This window comes from Carassius auratus, chromosome 10 (genome assembly GCF_003368295.1).
Source record: "Carassius auratus strain Wakin chromosome 10, ASM336829v1, whole genome shotgun sequence".
Classification (NCBI taxonomy): Eukaryota; Metazoa; Chordata; class Actinopteri; order Cypriniformes; family Cyprinidae; genus Carassius; species Carassius auratus.
The window spans coordinates 18,916,974-18,938,143 of NC_039252.1; the positions used below are offsets into that span (position 1 = coordinate 18,916,974).

Genomic DNA, 21,170 nt, shown 5'->3' on the forward strand with positions numbered 1-21,170 from the left:
ATAGTTTGGAAAAAGTCTTTGGAAAAAAGTCTAACTAGTAAAATGTTTACACGTTATGTGAAAACTAGTGCAAGTATATAGATAAATAAAAAGTCATGTTTATGGTCTCTGCTGAATAAAGTGCTTCATTCTTTTCTTTCTGAGGAAATCCAAATCTCAGATCCTGAGGTAATCCACATCACATCTTTTTGGGTTGAATTATGTCTTATTCCTCTCATCACAAAGCAAATAGTAAAATAAAAAGAAACAGTCTCGCTCTGTTGTCTTCTGTTGTGTTGCGTATTCAAGCCGCGCGCTTCAGTGAAACATTATAATCTGAATAGCGCGTTCAGCACGGGGGCGTGGTCTCATTAGAAGATAATGAAGGGAGACGTGAAAAACGAACCTCACGTTGTTTTCATATGGATTACTTTATCACAGAATATTATTTTTTTGTATACAAAAAAGTAGACCCTTTACAGATTCGATTGATGTATTGCTCTTATCTGTACGATCAAAATTGAAAGTGTAATTTAAGTTTTTTTTCGGGGTTATCAGGAGAAAATGCCTCATAACGCGTATATGCGTTAATCGACTCCAGAGGGTTAAATCAGAAATATAAAGTAATATATTTAAGGTATAAAATCATATTATGAGATATATAGTAAGTTATAGGGAGTCATTGTAAGATATATTGTAACATAATGAGACATATAAAGTCATTTTAAGAAATAAGCCATAATGTGATAAGAAGTCACGTGAGATATTAGTATTAGTTCAGTAATATTATGTGATATACTGTATAATAATATTATAAGATATATTAATACCTAATTTATGAAAGGAACACTGAAGGAGGTGAAAATCATATTTCAAGATATATAAAGTCATATTTTGACATGTGCAAAGTCACAATGTAAGGTATATTGTAACATTATGAGACATATTAATTAATAATGTGAAATATGAAGTAATTTGCCTGTTTCATCATCCAGCAGGTGAAAATCACAAGCCTTATTATCCTCTTTGCCATGACACATGATTTGAGGAATCATTCATGTCTGTGGCACAAGTGTTACAGGAAGACTTGCACATTAATGATGGAGATGGTTGAGAGTTTGATCATATCACTAACCCTCAGTATGAGCTGTAGTAACAGTGATAGATGACCTAGAAAAACACAGTGTCTAGTGCTTTCCCAGGTCCATTTGAGTTTGTTTGCTTGTCATACAAGCTGTGGTTTGAGTTATGGTTCATAAACCAATTCGGCCTAATTTGCGGAAATAAACTGCTGTTGATGATTTATTATAATTTGCATATTACAGACTAATGCATTCTTATTGCTGCTCTTCTCAGCAGAAACAGCTTTCAAACGCATCCGCCACAGACAGCATGTTCAATTTTAGTCGACTGGTAATCAGCTTCTGTCTGTGCTCCCGGTGTTACTCCAGAGGCGTAATCAAACTCAGACCCGGTGTGAACAACCTTAGTTAACCTACCTGATCAGGTTAGAGAGCCGCTCACTATAGGAAGGTTTTCCTTTCAGAGCATCCTCACATATCTCTGCCTGCCACACGAGGCCTACTGCGCTGTCTCCACATCTGAGCCGTCTTCATTTCCAATGCACGCTTCCCAAACAGATCGGCCCGGGGCCGCATCCACAGCAGCTCAGGTTTGGGAGAGCATGCAGACGGGTCACAGATGCAAGCTCTCGCCCCACGACTGGGTCAAAGTCTGTCACTGTAAGCCCAAATATATGAAGAGCAGATCTCATTCTCCGGCTCCTCCGGTGCTTTTCATTTCTGGTTGGCAAAAAAATGAGATTATTCCCATCCTACAGGGTTGTACCCCGACAAAGAATTAAATTAACATTTCAACAGGATTTGGGATGGCTTCCATCTCAAGAGGGAGTGCAATGGGAGCCGGAACATGTTTGCAGAGATAAAAAAGGCAAAACGAGAAGACTGTTGGTGCTCTGACATTTTGGAATAGTTCAGAAATCTAGGGAAGAGGATTAGCAGACGCTCCATTTCATTTTTAGAGCAAAAGGCTTAAACAAACACACGCTAATGAGCTATTCAGACGTCTGTAGAACATTCAATATATAGTCAGTGTAATAAGATGAGTCATATTGTGAGTAACGAGAATAGTTATGAAATGGAAGTAATATTTTGAGATATTTTAGTCAATATGAAATGCATAGTCATATTTTGAGATATGAAATAATTCTGAGATGCGAAGTCATATGATATATATTCAAAGCGTATGTCATTTTGAGATATATAGTAACATTATTAGATATATTAATTCATATTTTGAGCTACGAAGTTGTATTGTGGCTTAATTTTGTCATATTGTGAAATATATATTTGTAGCATATTTTGTCATATTGTGTAATATATATTCATATTTTTAGATATGGAATAAATATGAGATATGAAGTCATGTGATTTATATTCATAGGAATATGAGATATTTAAAGTTACATTTTGAGACAAAACCATATTGTGAGATTAATAATATGCAATATATAGGATCCTGTTTTGGGAAATATTAAGTAAATATAAAATATGAAGTTATATTATGATATATAGACATATTATGATATATATAGTCATATTTTAAGAAGTATGATGTAAATGTGAGATATCAAGTAAGATGTTTGTAGTAGTATGAGATATATAGTCCTTTTGAGATAAAGCCATATTGTGAGATAAATAGTAATATTATGGAATATATTTTAGATCCTGTTTTGAGATATATTAAGTCAATATGAGATTAGTCATATTATGAGATATATATATATAGTAATATTATGAGATATAGTCATATTTTGAGAAATATTAAGTTAATGTTAAATATGAAGTTACATAATGATATATTGTCATATTATGAGATGTATAGTCATATTTTGAGAATTATGATGAACATTTGAGATATCAAGTAAGATGTTTGTAGTAGTATGAGATATATAGCCCTTTTAAGGTAAAGCCATATTGTAAGATACATAATATAATGGAATATATTTTAGATCCTGTTTTGAGAAATATTAAGTCAATGTGAAATAGTCATATGAGATATATAGTAATATTATGAAAAATAGTAATATTTTGAGAAATATTAAGTAAATGTAAAATATGAAGTTACATAATGATATATATTCATATTATGAGATGTATAGTAATATTATGACATAGTAATATTTTAAGAAATATTAAGTTAATGTAAAATATGAAGATACATATTCATATTATGAGATATATAGTCATATTTTGAAATATATTATGTATATGTGAGATTTCAAGTAAGATGTATGTAGTAGTTTGAGACATATACTGTAGTCCTTTTGAGATAAAGCCATATTGTGAGATACATAATAATATTATGGAATATATTTTAAATCCTGTTTTGAGAAATATTAAGTCTATGTGAGATTAGTCATATTATGAGATATATAGTAATATTATGAGATATAGTCATATTATGAGAATAAAGTAAATGTAAAATATGAAGATACATGTGAAGATACATCATGATATATAGTCATGAGATATATATAGTCATATTTTGATAAATATGACGTAAATGTGAGATGTCAAGTAAGATGTATGTAGTAGTATGAGATAAAGTTATATTATATATAGTCATATTATGAGAAATATGTTATATATATATATATGTGTTAATGTGAGATTTCAAGTGAGATGTACTGTACAATATGTTGTAGTATGAGATATATAGTAATTTTGAGATAAAGCCATACTGTGAGATATATAGTAATATTATGAGATGCATATAGTATTATGAGGTTTATAAAGTTATATAGAAATAAATAAAATCATGTTGTGAGATATATAATAATACTATGCAATATATAGTCAAATTGTGAGATGTAATGGCAAATAATGTTGTATGTACAGTATATATAATATGAGATATATAACATATTATAAGATATATATTAAGTTAATGTGAGATGTGTTGTAATATTATGCTATATATTCCTTTTTTGAGATATAGTAAGTCATAATGTTAGAATTCAGATTATGCATACAGTAATATGAGATATATAAATTCGACTTTTGAGGTATAGGGAAGAGTATAAGCAGACGTTCCCTTTCATTCTCAGAGCAAAGTGCTTAAACAAACACACACTAACAAGCTATTCAGACGTCTGTAGAGCATTCGAATCTCTTCGTACCAACATGTTTTAATGCCATCTGATAATGCGTCCAAAATAATCAACGGAACATCTGCGTCGTGCATTAGGTGCAAATGAAGCGTGTTTTGTGTGTAATTGAGGTGAGGTGGATAAAACCTTATTAACCCAATAGAGGAATCCAAGTGTGTCGTCTCAGATGAGTCAGATTACTGGAGAGATCCGTTTTTTCATTAAAGCTAATCAGAGAAATTAGCTCACGTGTTCTCCAGATGCCAAGAGAGACTGGTGAATAATTATCTGTGATCGTGGCTGCCGTTGTGCTTGAGTTGTTTGTAAAATTGTTTCTGTTATTTTGCGTTGCATCTCAATGGACGCCGGGAATGAAAAGTCAACAAACGTGCATGTCTGGATATAAAAGCGAGTGTGTTTGACAGCGGTATTGATAAATGGGAGCGTTTCATCGCTCAGATGTTGTGCTTTCATCACTGAAGAAACTAAATTGAGTTACCAGTTACGTTTCATTGAAATAATGTGTCAGAGAAATACAAAAAAGACACAAATGAGTCAGTATAGAATCAAGTATTTCAGGGTGTGTTTAATAATTGACTACATTATTTGGCATTAAGTGATGTTTGTAGTTATTATTGTCGTTTTACATCGTGAAATTATTTATTGGACTTGTTTTTTCATCATAAAAAGCAAGATAGCTGAATTCATCTGCAGTAATTGTGGCATGTTTTGTACCCAACAGCTTCCCTGAATAAGTCACATTATGTTTGGTGTTTCAGAGCCTGTTCCAGCAGCGAGACGGAGAGCGAAGCTGGAGACCTTTTGGACCAGCAGTTTGAAGAACTGAATAATAAACTCAACTCAGTGACCGACCCGACCGGCTTCTTGAGGATGGTTTCCAGAAACAACCTCTTCAACAGGTCAGACGCGACATTCATCATATAAAGTAGCTCAGGAATCTCCCAAATTAAGTGGTTTTGAGATCTAGAAAGTGAAAGTTGAAAGTGAATGAGGTCAAAATGAGAAATAAACAACAGTAGAGTGTCATAAAATGGGTTAAAATGACTCACTTGCTTTATTCTAAGCCTTTTATATTATGTTTTAGCTAAAAAAAATCCACCTTGAGTTAATTAGACAAGTAGTGATCAAATGTTTGATAAGCTTTTCCGTCAAGCTCCAAAATTACTAAAAAATGTGTTATAAAATTGGTAAAAATGACTCACAAATCACAATATTTGAAGTCTTCATATGAGACACATGTGAGGAACATATCCCGATTTAAGTGTTTTATTCCCTGAAAATACATATATTAATGAGAGTTGATGAGAAATATAGATTTAACAAGATTTCATAGCATCATAACACACCAGAAAATCTGAAACCCATCATTTAAACTTTTCTCATTACACTGGTAAATAGTTTTTGCTTGTTCTAGATGTTATTTTTGAATTTTTAACTAAAATAAAACTTTTGATGTTAATCTAAAAAGAGAAAGCAGATAAAAACCCAATCAAACACCAAATAATTAAACAATTAGTAATCATGCTCATAATGAATCTATTTTTCTAAAATGAATTAGCTTTTCTTGTTCTAAATCTGACTCGTTTTAATATTAACCAAAATAAACCATTTGGTATTAATCTAAATAAAGAGAGACCACTTAAATAGTGAAGTAAAAGCCATTCGATGGGTCTTTCTTCAGAGCTTTATAATGAAAACAAAAAAATAAAAAAATAAATAAAAAGCAATTTTCCTTTCATAGATCTAGTTCTGTTTTATATGAACCGAAATAAACTACTTGGTATTAATCTAAAGAAAGAAACCACTCAAGTAGCAAAGAAAAACCCCAATCAGACACTAAATCATTAAGCAATTAGTAAACATTTTGCTGCTAATGGATCTAAACTCAGCTCAGACGGATGATAATTATAGAGCCGGTACACAGTCCTTCACATCCTGATTCATTAGGAGAGAAAGAGAGATGGTTATTAGCACTGAAAGAAGAAAGGACAGCTAGGACAGGAACGTGCGGTGCGTTGTTAAAGACGGGGTCAGAGCGGTCATCATTAGAGCTCTGCTCCTCATTAAGAGCTTTCAGCACCACACATCTCTCCATATTCATTAAAACAGGAGCGCCGTTCACTCCTCGTCTGCCCTAATGAGCACGTACCACACGTTAAACCAACAATTCAGTTCAAAATGACGATTCTGGCATCGTTCACTCACTTTCTTCGCAGACTGAGAATTTTGTAAGAGTGTCCTGCTCTTTTAAGTGCAGTGAACATGAAGCCACACAATGACAAGTAAACATCATTAAAGTGTCTTCCAGGTGGTTAAAAATCTCTATATCACTATATTTTGTCATAAACGATAGATTTGTGTGAGGAACAGACCTAAATGTAAGCGTTTTCTTCTCTGACAATCCACGTAAGGTTTCATGTGACAAGTAGTGATCGAATAATTAATTAAATAGATCTAACACAAAACAATGATTCATAAATGAATCAGATATGGCTCTGTCGATCTGTTGTCTCGTTCATAAGAGTTCATGAGATGAGTAGTGTTTAAATGATTCATTAAAAAGATCCAATGCAAAACAATATTTCATTTACGAATTTGGCATTTATGAATTCATGTGAGATGGATATTTTCAATGAATCGTTGGATCCAGGTTGCAGAATCGGTGAACATATATTTATTGACCTATTTTGGTATTTATTAATATTTAGAATTAGCGTTTATTTTTATATTTTATGTTTTAATTTGATTTCTTGATTTAAGTTGATTTTGTTATGTGCTTTTGTCATATTTATTTATTCGTTTTTTAACCCCCCCCCTTCCCCTCTTTATTTCAGCTTTATTTCAATTCATTAAAGTGAGTTTAATAGTTTTGTTATTTACAGTAAATCTTAACTTCAAGTAAGCTTATTTTAAGTGTTACGTTTTTCAGATTTCAGTTAAAGAAAACAATTTTTAACACTGGTTTCGATTTCCAATTAACATTTATTTTTATATTTTCAGTTTTTATTTAAATTTTAGTATTTTTGTTATGTGTTTTTGTTGCAATTTTATTACTTAACCTTGTTTTATTTCAATATTTTTTTTTATACTTACATTTTATTTCAGCTTTGTTACAGTTAATGTAAGCAACTTTAATACACTAGCCTCTAGTATTTTTATGCATTTTTTTTTTTGTCCTTTTTTTTTGTTGTTCCACACAGGATTTGAACGATGTATTGTAATTTTGGGGTGAATTATTTCCTTAATACCGTCCACTCTGTTCTCACACAAATGATCCTCCTCTCTGCAGCTTCACGTTCTCGCTCTCTGATGCTTTTTAAACATTTAAACAGTTTGATCACCCAGCTGACTTCCAAACGCAGGCCAGAGTTTAGGAGAAGCCGAGACCCCCGTGTGTGTCTCTTTGATAAATGGTAAAGCTCGGTGATGGGAAGTGGGAAGGATGTTTTCCGGGAGCTCTTCGGTTTCAATAGTGATGGCGATTAGTCCTGGAGTATGTGGAATCATTACACCTACACAGATTCTTTAATAACGAAGTGTTTTGATTGTGGTCTGCAAGGTCATGTGTGGCTTCTGTCTTTATTTCAAGAGATCCACAGTGACGTTTTCTTGCAGGACACACAACTGATTAAAGCAGTAAACCACAGTAAAGGGCTTCTGTTTGACACACCATGGAAAAATCTCCAAAACACGACTATATGATGGCTATGGCTATATCATAAATGACACTAATGACTATTTCATAAGATAGTAAACACAATAAACAATCAGTTATTCTGAATTATTTTAATAAGTATTATTAATGTGTAATATAACACTATATGTATTGCTACTGTTGTAATTCTATTTTTACTACATTGACCTCTTTTTGTAGCACATTTTGTGACCCCGTTTTATTTAAGATGTTTATTTGATTGAAATGGCTTTCTGGGTGTTTTTCTTATCTCAACTGTCCATCTTTGACATGACCTGCTGTTATGAAACACAAATGTTTAAAATGTTTCAGGTGAACAGCGCCCTCCAGTGTTTCAGTAAATAATAGAATCTGAGATGGTGTGATGTCACTTTATCTTCTCTCATATGTCACCACGAGTGTCTCTGAAATAGCACACTACAGTTTTTATGAGGAAAGAGTCTGCATACTGTATTTCCACTGTGATGAATGAGCTGGATACAGGATTATCCGTTATATTTGGCATCTCTTTCCGGAGTTATTTTGAAGTACGGGCCGCTAGTGTTTGATGAGTGTGTTTGTGGTGTTATTTCAGGAGCTGTCAGAGTATGACGAGTCTCTTCAGTAACACGGTGTCTCCGGTGAAGGAGGGCTCCTCGTCTCTACCGCGCCGCACAAGTGCGCTCAGCAAACCCCCGCTACGAGCCCTTTACGACCTGCTCATCGCCCCGATGGAGGGGGTACGACTGCACACACGTTTCAGAAACAATTACCGTATTTTCCGGACTATAAGTCGCACTTTTTTTCATAGTTTGGCTGGTCCTGCGACTTATAGTCAGGTGTGACTTATTTATCAAATTTAATTTGACATGAAACGAGAGAAATGAACTAAGAGACATGAACCAAGAGAAAACATTACCGTCTCCAGCCGCCAGAGGGCGCTCTATGCTTCTCAGTTCTCCTGTAGTCTACACTGAAAACATAGAGCGCCCTCTCGCGGCTGGAGACGGTAATGTTTTCTCTTGTTTCTTGGATCTAAATAAATGCGACTTATAGTCCAGTGTGACTTATATATGTTTTTTTCCTCGTCCTGACGTATTTTTGGACTGATGCGACTTATACTCAGGTGCGACTTATAGTCCGAAAAATACGGTTCACATATTAGTCAGTCACTAAGTGACCGTTTCTTAATTGGTTTGTAGAATTGAGCATATATTTAATGTAATACCCAGGGTTTTATTTTATATTATTTTGTTCTGCTACCCTAACGTTGGCTGTTCTTTTATTTGTCAAGCTATTTTATGATGTATGTCCAGTGCTGTAGTTTGAGTGTGTGATGTGATGTCTGTAGGGTCTGATGCACTCCAGCGGTCCGGTCGGCAGACACAGACAGCTGGTTCTGGTCCTGGAGGGCGAGTTGTATCTCATCCCGTTTGCTCTGCTGAAGGGAAGCTCGTCTAATGAGTATCTGTACGAGCGGTTCAGTCTCATCGCCGTCCCGTCCATCGGCAGTCTGGGGAGCACAGCTAAAGTAGGCACACTTCTGACACACATAGACCAGCGTTCATTCACTAGTTTTTATATACTAATAAAGTGTTTATTAATATCAATCAAATTAAACTAAAATAAAACTACAATTATTTTTTATTAAACTGAAATAAAATAAGGCAAATTCAAAAGCTTTATTTTTATTTGAGTTTTATTCATTTTGGTATGTTCTATTTATTTATTTATTTTGACTTTAGTTTTTTTGTGTTTGTGTGTCTGTTTTATTTCTATTTAACTTCAATTTATATCTATTTCAATTTTAGTTTTAGTGATTTTAGGACTTCTTTTATTTCAGTTAGATGCCAGGACAGCATTTCTATTTTTCATCTAGTTTTATTATCTAGTTTTTTTTTCTGTCTCTAGTGTTCTAGTTTTTCAAATATTTTATTTTATTTTATTAGGTTTATTTCAAATAACAAGAATTGTTTTTAATAGTTTTAGTTATCAATAGTAATATATACTACTATATGACTATTTGTATATTATTATAGTATTTATTTATTTATATACATTTTGTTCTGTCTTGAGTCTTTTTTTTATTTTTTATTAAAGCATTACAGAGTCAAGCTGTTTTTACTCTAATATTTTTAATGCATTTCCTGAATTAACAATTTGCATCCAAATAAAAAATGTATTTATATATATATATATATATATATATATATATATATATATATATATATATATATATATTAAAAATACAATTAATCTAAGAATACAATTTGTATTTTTTTATTTATGTATTTCTTTATCTTTTTTTTTTTTTTTATTTAAGGTACATGAGACTTGAGTGCTACAATGATTTAACCATCATTAAGGAGTGTTGTTTCAATATTTACCTTTTTGATCCTGGTGAATTCATCGTAGTTTACCTTATTTGCCTTAATGATTTTATAAGGTTTAATTTGACCTTGACTGTTTTTGCCCACAAGCTCACGCAGTGTTTGTCTGGTCAGGTTCACCCTCGGCGGACCGGTCCGGTTCTGTGTAATGGAGGAAGCTCTATGGCCGCAGTGGTGGGCAATCCTCGTCTGCCGCCGTCAGTGATGGACCGCTGGCTCTGGGGCCCGATGCCCTCCGCTGAAGAGGAGGCTCACATGGTGGCCGATCTCCTGGGCTGTCAGCCGCTGGCCGGTCCCACCGCGACTAAGGAGCGGGTTATGAGCGCCCTGACGCAGGCCGAATGCGCTCACTTCGCTACGCACATCTCCTGGAAGCTGGCGGCTCTTGTCCTCACACCCAGCCAGGACAGCGGCTCTGGACCGGCACCAGCGGCTCCCAGCGGAGGAGCAGGAGGAGGAGAGAGCGGAGTCAAATCTAACTACACCATCCCGGAGAGTCTGCGTGTGCCGGACGACGCCAGCGATGCCGAAAGCATCTGTGACAGCCCCCCGCTGCAGGAGTTCCTGCTCACCGCAGCCGACATCCTCGACCTCAGGCTGCCCACAAAACTAGTCGTGCTGGGGTCAGTACAGACCAGTGATAGTTTTTAATAATAGTTTGCATTTTATAGTTTGTCATTTTAATTTTAGTTAATGTTTTAGTAAGTTGGCTGTGTTGATGTGTTATGTCTCTGTAATAGCGATATTTATTATTTCATTTTTATGTGTGTGTATATATATATATATATATATATATATATATATATATATAATATATTATAATTTCTATTATTATACAATTTTTATATATGTATTAGTATCAGTAGTATATATTATATATGTATTAGTATCAGTGCTAATAATAACGTAAAGACTACATAAAAAAGAAAATGTCTATATTTTGTGTGTGTGTGTGTGTGTGTGTGTGTGTGTATATATATATATATATATATATATATATATATATATATATATATATATATATATATATATATATATATATATATATATGTATACTTTATTTTGTTATTATTTTTTATATTTTAGTTTTTATAAATTATTAATAGTAGTAGTAGTAGTAGTAGTAGTACTATTTATTTTTCATTCATTACATAAAGTGAAGCAATTTTTTGTTTTATTTTATTGTTTAATTTTTTTTAATTTTTAATTTTCTCTGATCTTTTTGTTTATGTCTATCAAAGTTTAAAAACAAATATTTTATTTTATTTTAAATTAGGAATATTAGAATATATTCAACTTTCATATAGGCTTATTTTTAATATATAATGAATTAACTTTTGAATAAATTAATTAATGTAATTCATCAAGTCAATTTATATATATATATATATATATATGTGTGTGTGTGTGTGTGTGTGCGTATGAATGTATATATTACTATTATTTTAATTGTATATTATATCTCATTATTTATATTCATTATTGTAATCATAACTTACACTGTTATATATGCTTTCGTTCATACTGCCCACCCTCTTCTACTCATCAGGGTTTTCAAACATCACTTCAGTTTAACACGCTCTACTTTGACTGCAGCCACATCCACAGTAGTTTAACAGTCTATGAAGATAATAGTGTCTGTATTCCAGTGAGTAACTGCTCTACGATGCTGAAAGAGTGTGTTTTCATGCCCTGCAGCTCGTACCAGGAGTCGGACAGTAAAGTAACGGCGGACGGTGTGGTGGGTCTGACCAGGGCTTTCCTGGCGGCCGGAGCTCAGTGTGTGCTGGTGTCTCTGTGGCCGGTTCCCATCGCCGCGTCCAAGATGTTCATCCACGCGTTCTACAGCGCTCTGCTCAACGGCACCAAAGCCAGCGCGGCCCTCGCAGACGCCATGAAGACTGTCCAGAGCAGCAAACAGTTCTCACACCCCTCAAACTGGGCAGGTATGATCACAGCTGCACTGAAACATGTGCAGTATATAACCAAATCATACCGTGGTGAATACGGTGATGTCATGTAGCACACTGCTACTGCACACCACAAGTGTCACTTTAAAATAATAGTAGACAGTGTTGAGTATAAAGTGCTGTTCTCCTCATGATTTGAATATGTCTCCACAGGCTTCATGCTGATTGGCTGTGATGTGAAACTGAACAGTCCGTCGTCTCTGATTGGTCAGGCTCTGGCTGAGATCCTGCAGTATCCAGACAAAGCTAGAGATGCCCTCAGGGTTCTGCTACACCTGGTGAGAAACACAGGACTACTGGCCTCATTTGCGTTTACTAAGAATATATGTTACGCATGTGCATATAGTAGTCTACTATAGTATATAAATAATATGCTATAAATATCAAATGTAATCACATGTGTGTGTATGTAGCGTGTATATATTTTAATCTGTTAAAGTACATTTTATGCTTTCAGTAGTTCTATATTATTTTGTATACATTGTGCATATAGTATTCACATGCAATAATACAGTATACATATGTACTACATATAGTTATAGATAATACAACTATAGTAGATATATAGCAGTTGTTTTTTATTTTTTTTATCAGTTATATGGTATTTTATGTTTTTATTTAAAAGTATAAAATTTAATAATATAATTGTGTGTGTATGTATCAGCTATTAATAACTGTAATATTCAAAATAATACAACTCATTATTTTGTTCTTTTATATAGTAGATTTAATATGCTTATGATCATTTTTTATTTTCATTTTATTATTTATTATTGTATAATTTTATATAGAGCGTGAATATACTAATATATAACTATATAATGTTTAAAAGTATAACTGTTACAGTATAAAATGTTGCATCAAATATTTTACAATATTAAATGTAAATATATATATATATATATATATATATATATATATATATATATATATATATATATATATATATATAATGTGTGTGTGTGTGTATATATATATATATATATATATATATATATATATATATATATATATATATATATACGTTTAATGTATATAAATATATACACATACATTTAGTGTATATATATATATATATATATATATATATATATATATATATATATATATATATATATAGTTATCAATAAATAATAATCATTTAGTCATTTAGTTTTTATTTTAATATTATTTTAATCTGACATTTTATATTCAGAAGTTTTATATAAAATATTTGTTCACTAATTTACTTCTCGTAATTTTATTTCTCATACTTTAAAGTTTTTTTTTTTTTTCATAGGTTTCATTTTCAATTGAAAACGTGGAAATAATAGTATCAGACAATATGTAGGCGTATCCAACCTTTTTGTCAGGTTTTGTACAAACAGATCTTCTGTGTTTCTGTGGCTCCCCCAGGTGGAGAAATCCCTCCAGCGCATCCAGAACGGCCAGAGGAACTCCATGTACACGTCTCAGCAGAGTGTGGAGAATAAGGTGGGCGGCGTGCCGGGCTGGCAGGCTCTGCTGACCGCAGTGGGATTCAGGCTGGACTCGGCTGGAACGGGCCTCCCTGCGGCGGTCTTCTTCCCCACCGCTGACCCCGGAGACCGACTACAGCAATGCAGCACCACCCTACAGTCACTGCTGGGTATGACATTTACTATTTAACAAGACAAGACAAGAGTATGAGGGAGGAAAGATAGCCAGCCCACAGAGCGTTCTTGGACAGATGCATGTTGCACACAAAAATGTGCTTGCTGTGTATAATGATCAAACAAGTGAGAGTAGGGAAATTAAAATTGATAAATTCTCACTTATTGGTTATTGGAATTTTTTAAGTGACTGGTCATTTTTAAAGATTTTGTCCACCCCCAAAAAAATTCTAGTTAATGTTAAAAAAAATAAACTGATGTGCATAAGCTCAGATCAATGAGGCTTCAGTCGAGGAATCAGTTCCAAAGCCTGTGCTAACTGAACTTAACTTTGGTGAGAATTTTGTGAAAGATTTACAAGGCTGAACAGTTTTGTCCAGGATCACCAAATGAGGTAAAGGCTTTTCAGCACAGCAGCACAAGGGTTTAAAGTGTTGTTTGTCCTTCGTGTTCGCAGGTTTGCCTCCTCCTGCTCTGCAGGCGTTGTGTAAACTGATCACAGCGTCAGAAACCGGAGAACAGCTGATCAACAGGGTAAGATGTCACAGCATGCATCAAACTGTTCTGTGCTCATGCATCTGATCTGTGCGTAACTACACTGCTTTGATGAGTGCCTGCTGGATTATTGAGATGCTCGTGTTTGCTTGTAACAATCCTCTTTCCTTCTCTTTTCCTAAACTTACCATTAAAGGCTGTTAAAAATGTAGTGGGAATGGTAAGTGCTTAAATATATGCTTTCAGCTAACTCTACGATAACATACTACCAGTGATATTTGGCTGTAGATAACAATGAAACAAGGCTTTTGTATATTTGACATCATTAAAGCGTTCTCGTTTTTACGCAGCTCCATCAGGTTTTGGTGCAGCTTCAGTCTGGAGAGAAGGAGCAGGATTTCTCTCTCGCACCCATCCAGGTGTCCATCAGCGTGCAGCTCTGGAGACTTCCCGGCTGCCATGAGTTCCTGGCCGCTCTGGGTAAGAGCAGCTTCAGCACACGAGTACTGATCGAGATGATGTAGCGCATGCTGAGGGCTCGGTCTTTCGCTTTCTCTTTCTCTCAGGGTTTGACCTGTGTGAGGTCGGTCAGGAGGAGGTGGTGTTGAAGACGGGGAAACAGGCCAACCGTCGCACCATGCACTTTGCCCTGCAATCACTGCTGGCACTGTTTGGTGAGCATCACTTCAACCTCAAACTGTTGATCACAACAACAAAACTGATCGATTCATTTGAAGTTTTTTTTATTCTGTCACCAATACTAAAGACAAGAAAAAGGCTGTTCCAATAGTATTTGCTTCAACAGTAGCTAATATTTCAGTGTACTCCAATAAGCTCTTTTAAAAAAATATTTTTTTTAATCGACAAGGCAAGTTTATTTATATAGCATATCTTACACACTGGTAATTTAATGTTATTTAAATCAAAATTAAAATGGTTATTTTCAGGAAAAAAATGGACTAAAATTAATACATTTTATATTATTCATGTAAAGTTTTTTTCAAACAACAATGACTATGGCTTAAACAGTTAAAAAAACGGAGTGAAAAATATATATTCTATATTTCCGTCATACATAATTACAATACTGATAAAAAAAAATCACAATATTTAAAAAAAATTGCTGTGTGTTGTAATCATTTTACAAATCATGTTGATTCATTATTTTGAATATAGTCAATTTTCGTTTAGACAACATTAGAATAATTACATAAATATAACTTTATTAATGGTATTCTATTTACCACTAATATATAAACTTGATTTAAAAAAAACATTATTGCTGTTTTTTTAAGTACATTTTGACTAATTTAAAACATTTGACAAAAAATTTGGAAACTAAGATCTGACTTAAAAAATGAAACTAAAAAACGAATATTATTATATATTAATCATAAAATGATCACTATTACTATTTTTACTGGACAAAAAATTATAAAAAATATTAAACTATACTGCTTTAAATATAACTTGTTATATACCGTATTTTTAGGACTATAAGTCGCACCTGAGTATAAGTCGTATCAGTCCAAAAATACGTCATGATGAGGAAAAAAAACATATATAAGTCACACTGGACTATAAGTCGCATTTATTTAGAACCAAGAACCAAGATAAAACATTACCGTCTACAGCCACGAGAGGGCGCTATATGTCTTCAGTGTAGACTACAGGAGAACTGAGCAGCATAGAGCGCCCTCTGGCGGCTGGAGACGGTAATGTTTTCTCTTGGTTATTGTCAAATGAATTTTGAAGAACAAGTTGCACCTGACTATAGGTCGCAAGACCAGCCAAACTATGAAAAAAAGTGTGACTTATAGTCTGGAAAATACGGTATATAATATCTGATTTTATAATAATTGCACTTTAATGTTCCCCTCAGACTCTACTGAGCTTCCGAAGCGTCTGAGTCTGGACAGTTCATCGTCTCTGGAGTCTCTGGCCTCAGCACAGTCTGTGTCCCACCATCTGCCTATGGGTTACCCCAACCCTCCCTTCTCCCCTCCATGCCCTGACAGCCTGGCCTCTGATGCCATCTCTGTCTACAGCCTGAGCTCCATCGCCTCTTCCATGAGCTTCCTGTCCCGTCCTGAAGGCACTTCTGACTTTATCAGCCAGCGCTCGCGGCAGCAGGAACTAGAGCGGCATCGGGGCGGAGCTGGGCTGTTCGCATCCCACCGGCACATGGCAGTGCCCCGCAGCCGCTCGTCCCCACATGGAGCCGTAGGAGGGCACGATGATGAAGAGTATGAAGGATACAGTATAATCAGCAGTGAGCCATTGGGTAGCCAATGTGACACGCTCCCTCGTCCCGCAAACCATAGGAACCATCGGGGGGCAGCACGCGGCGGGACCGGCAGGGGTTACGCGGTGTCTGTGTCCTCTAGGGGAAGTGTCAGCACCCCGACGTCTCCGGTCAAAGCCACCCTGGTTCCTAGTCCCAACTCGCCCTTCCAGAAGGTCGGGAAGGTGAGCAGCTCTGACACGGGCGAATCCGATCAATCCAGCACAGAGACGGACAGCACTGTGAAGTCCCAAGAGGAACGTACTCCCGGAGCCGCTCTGGACCCGCAGGAACTGGCGCAGAAGATCCTGGAAGAAACGCAAAGCCACATGCGGGCCGTCGAAACTTTGCAGAGAAGCACTGGGAGCGTCCCGTTGGGTGACGGGGTGGGCGGTGGAGGCCCCCCGACCCCAACCGGAGGTTCTGCTTTCCGTTCCTCAGAAACAAGTGCGTTCAGTCGCCCTAGTAGCCGGGCGAGCATCAAGGCTCAGTCGTCTCCGCTCCCAACACGCCCCAAACCGCCCTCTCGTACGTCATCCCTACAGAAGGTCAGCTCGGGATACAACAGCCCTGCTACGTCTGAGACGTCCCTAAAGGAAGGTAGCCAACCGTCGCCGACTTCCGACAGTCACGCCCAGTTTAAACTCAAGTATCCCAGCTCGCCCTACAGCGGCCACATCTCTCGCTCGCCCAGCAATGTCTCGCCCAGCTCAGGCCACCAGTCTCCGGCCGGGAGCGCACCCTCTCCGGCGTTGTCCTACTCCTCGACGGGATCGACGCGCTCCAGTCCAGCGGACGCTCCGGATATCGACCGACTCAAATTGGCCGCTATAGATGAAAAAGTCCAAGCGATCCACAATCTCAAGACCTTCTGGGCCAGCGCCACCCAACAGCAGCACTCGGGACCAATGCGGGCGCTCCGCGGTGGGAAACTGAGCACCGCCAAACGAGATGTCCTGGGCCTTCTGAACCTCTCGCCCCGACACAGTGTGACGGGACAGGATACGCATGGCCAGGATGTGGCGCTCCAACACAGAAATCCACCCAATGGCCATCGCAAGATCGATCCCAAGAGAGTCACGCCTTCTCCGACGGCGTCCACCGGCAGCAGTCCAGGGTCACATCCCATCCGACTGCCTTCGGGAAACGGATACAAGTTCCTGTCACCAGGACGGTTCTTCCCTTCATCTAAATGTTGAGATTCTGTCCCTCAGTGACTGGCTTCTCTTGATAAAGGAGTATTTAGAGTATTTATGACTCTTGAAAACAGTGGAAAGGACAGTCTGGGTGAGGAAGTGCACATTCCCAGAAGCCTCAAACTGCCTACTGTTTTATTTTCCCGTGCAGAGAGCATATAATCCTTATGCTTCCACCCACACTGTAAAGGACCGTTTATATATGCAGACTGATCTTGCCTTGCGCATGTCAGAACAAAAAAAAAAAAAAAAAAGCAAAAAAAAGAGATTATACCAAAATGGTATTTCAACAAAAAGACAAAAAGGCTCGCTGTTTGTGTTAGTGAAAATGATGCGGCTTTGACTGGTTTTCTTTTTTTTTTTTTCATTTTTCTCTTTTTTTTTTTTTTTTAAATATAATTATTGTTATTGTTATTATTATTATTATGGATGGTAATTGTTATTACAGTTATTTGTTTTGTAAATTAAATCAACGTTTTGCAATCAGTATTATACGTTTTTATATTGTTAAAGAAGCAAACCATGCACAAAAAAAGTTGAAAAACATTTTCATATTTTTATTGAGATGGTGACGACGCACCTGACCTTACTTCTATGTGAATTGAGTGTCAGTATTACAGCATGGGTTCTCTTGCTCTCCAGTGATTCAGTGTCTTTTTAACAGAGATTTTGCATATGTGGACTCTCATCCAGACATATCTCAGTCATTTCTCAGTAAAATGGTCTCAATAAAAAGTTTAATTTACTCTCTTGTGGTGGTAGTCTTCTATTAATTTTCATATTAGTATACATCAGAATAGAAAGATTATAATAGCTTCACAAAAAAGAATTCCAGGTATGATTTTCCAAATAAATGAATTGAATAAACAATTTTAAAAAGTGCACTTTCCACAAAGTATTTTTTTTTATATATATTTCTTTACAATTATATATTTATACTGATTCAAAATTCACTTTTGAGTATTTTAGAGTGCAAAATATTTCTCAAAAAATGGAAGTGATGTGTGATAATCAGTATGCAGAGATAATATTAATCAATTATTGGATTGTTCTCTGACAGAGAGCCACTTTTTGGTTTTAAGATCTCTGTCAAATGTTGTTTACGTATCAGTATTTTGTGCAGGTGAGTGAGTTATTGGTTCTTAATGATTCAATAAAAAAACTGACTCATTTTGCTGTCATTCTGCAATATGACTAAAAAAAGCTTGACAAATTGATGGGTTGGCGAGAAGGGGGCAGGAATTTTTGAGGGGTGGCAACATATGGCAGATGTATATATACTGAATTCAGTCACAGTTATCAGTTTGATGATAAATATATGTGCACACTACAAGGATACAGGCTATCATTTACAAACTTAATCTCATGCAATCAATGTCTTGCATTTGAAACCGTTATAACAAACATTACAAACATATAAGGAATAAGTGACCATACCCCATAAGCACCACCACACTCACTAATGCATACAGTATGCATCGACATGTAATTAAGAGCATTATAAAAGGTTCAGTGTTATCAATATGTCAATTTATTATAAGAAACACAAGATTTTAACAGCCATTTCCAGCTGGGGAGACTCAACTGATTTTCTACTGTTTAGTGTTAATCACCATCTAACTCAACCAGTCAAGAGCTACATTTAGTCTTAGATGTTATATGAATATGGTCTCTGAAGCATAGGTTTTATTAGCTGACAATAATAATAAACAAATAAACATTATAGGCACATATAAAAATGTACTTTTAAATTAAATCTTAAAATAAAACTTCTATGAAAACTTGTGTGATATTCCTTTAATAATGTTATATTTTACTAAGCAATTTCTTACATAATTTCTTTGAGTTAGACCAAACTTTTATTTTGGTGGGTTGTAACCAGAGTTTCTGTGTTTTTAAATTAACTATTATTATTAGCTAATAGGAAGTATATCATAACAATTATGCTAATACTTGACATATAGCATACTCTACTGTGCAATAGTACTATATTTCTGTTTGAATTTCTTCAAAGTTATACCAAAATTTTATTTTGACAGGTTGTTGTAAAGACATTGCTGTTTCTGTCAGGCGAATCATTTGAGTCAGTTGGGGAATCGCAAGCCATTTGAATCAGTTCGGGAGTTCGGAGCGGGTTCGCGAATCATTTGAGTCAGTTCGGGAGTTCAAAGCGGTTTCGCGAATCATTTGAGTCAGTTGGAGGATCGCAAACCATTTGAATCAGTTCAGGAGTTCGGAGTGGGTTCGCAAATTATTTCAGTCAGTTCGGGAGTTCAAAGTGGGTTCGCGAATCATTTGAGTAAGTTTGGGGATCGCGAATCATTTGAATCAGTTCGGGAGTTCGTAGCGAGATCGCGAATCATTTGATTCAGTTATGGGGATCGCTAATCATTTGAGTAAGTTTGGGAGTTCGGAGCGGGTTCGCGAATCATTTGAGTCAGGGATCGCGAATCATTTGAATCAGTTCGGGAGTTAGCGGGATCGCGAATCATTTGAGTCCGTTTGGGAGTTCGGAGCGGGTTCGCGAATCATTTGAGTCAGTTATAGGGATCGCGAATCATTTGAATCAGTTCGAGAGTTCGTAGTGGGATCGCGAATCATTTGAGTCAGTTATGGGGATCGCGAAACATTTGAATCGGTTCGGGAGTTCGTAGCGGGTTCGCGAATCATTTGAGTCAGTTTGGGAGTTCGGAGCGGGTTCGCGAATCATTTGAGTCAGTTCGGGGATCGCAAATCATTTGAATCAGTTCGGGAGTTCGGAGCGGGATCACGAATCACGAAAGATTCGCGCTCTTAAATTTTTTCAAATTGGCCATAACCTTTAATTCGTTGCTGCCAACTGGGATGGCAACAGGGGTGGCAAGCCTTTCTTTGCCACCCATGTGCCACCCCGGTAGATCCGCCCCTGCATGGGTTCAGTTTCCAGGGAAAGCATGAACTGAAAATGGGTCATATACGAGATGTCCCATTTTGGTGTCTGCATCAAAATAAACATACAAAACTGTTTTTTATTTACACATACTGTATAAAACATTAAATGCAAGTGCCTACTTTAACATTTCAAATAGTTTACTGAAAATAAAATGTCAAAATATGGGTGAAATAATGTTTCGTTGTCAACATTGCAATTTGAAAAAAAGTTAATTTTTAATGTCATATAATGATTCTTGTTCTACTGTAAATATGCCTGGAAATACTGAATTATATTTCAGTGTCTTCTGTAAATAATGGTAAATTAACTATCTTAAAAAACTTAATAACTATCATATATATATATATATATATATATATATATATATATATATATATACATATACATATATATATATATATATATATATATATATATATATATATATA

General features: G+C 35.7%; 1 protein-coding gene across 3 annotated transcripts in view; it reads left to right on the top strand.

Moving 5' to 3' along the window:
* The window catches only part of LOC113110183 (tetratricopeptide repeat protein 28-like), a 265,529-nt gene extending 246,973 nt beyond the window's left edge, over positions 1-18,556 (top strand). For 2 of the 3 annotated variants that reach the window (XM_026274227.1, XM_026274229.1), the window contains 12 exons: positions 4,930-5,070; positions 8,440-8,584; positions 9,196-9,375; positions 10,349-10,857; positions 11,933-12,180; positions 12,358-12,482; positions 13,600-13,831; positions 14,293-14,369; positions 14,527-14,550; positions 14,681-14,810; positions 14,897-15,004; positions 16,213-18,556. In XM_026274227.1, coding sequence (XP_026130012.1) covers positions 4,930-5,070; positions 8,440-8,584; positions 9,196-9,375; positions 10,349-10,857; positions 11,933-12,180; positions 12,358-12,482; positions 13,600-13,831; positions 14,293-14,369; positions 14,527-14,550; positions 14,681-14,810; positions 14,897-15,004; positions 16,213-17,813 — 3,520 coding nt within the window. In that variant the 3' untranslated portion in view covers positions 17,814-18,556. The remainder of the gene's footprint in view (positions 1-4,929; positions 5,071-8,439; positions 8,585-9,195; positions 9,376-10,348; positions 10,858-11,932; positions 12,181-12,357; positions 12,483-13,599; positions 13,832-14,292; positions 14,370-14,526; positions 14,551-14,680; positions 14,811-14,896; positions 15,005-16,212) is intronic. The other variant, XM_026274228.1, reaches the window with a different exon arrangement.
* Positions 18,557-21,170: the final 2,614 nt, after the last annotated feature.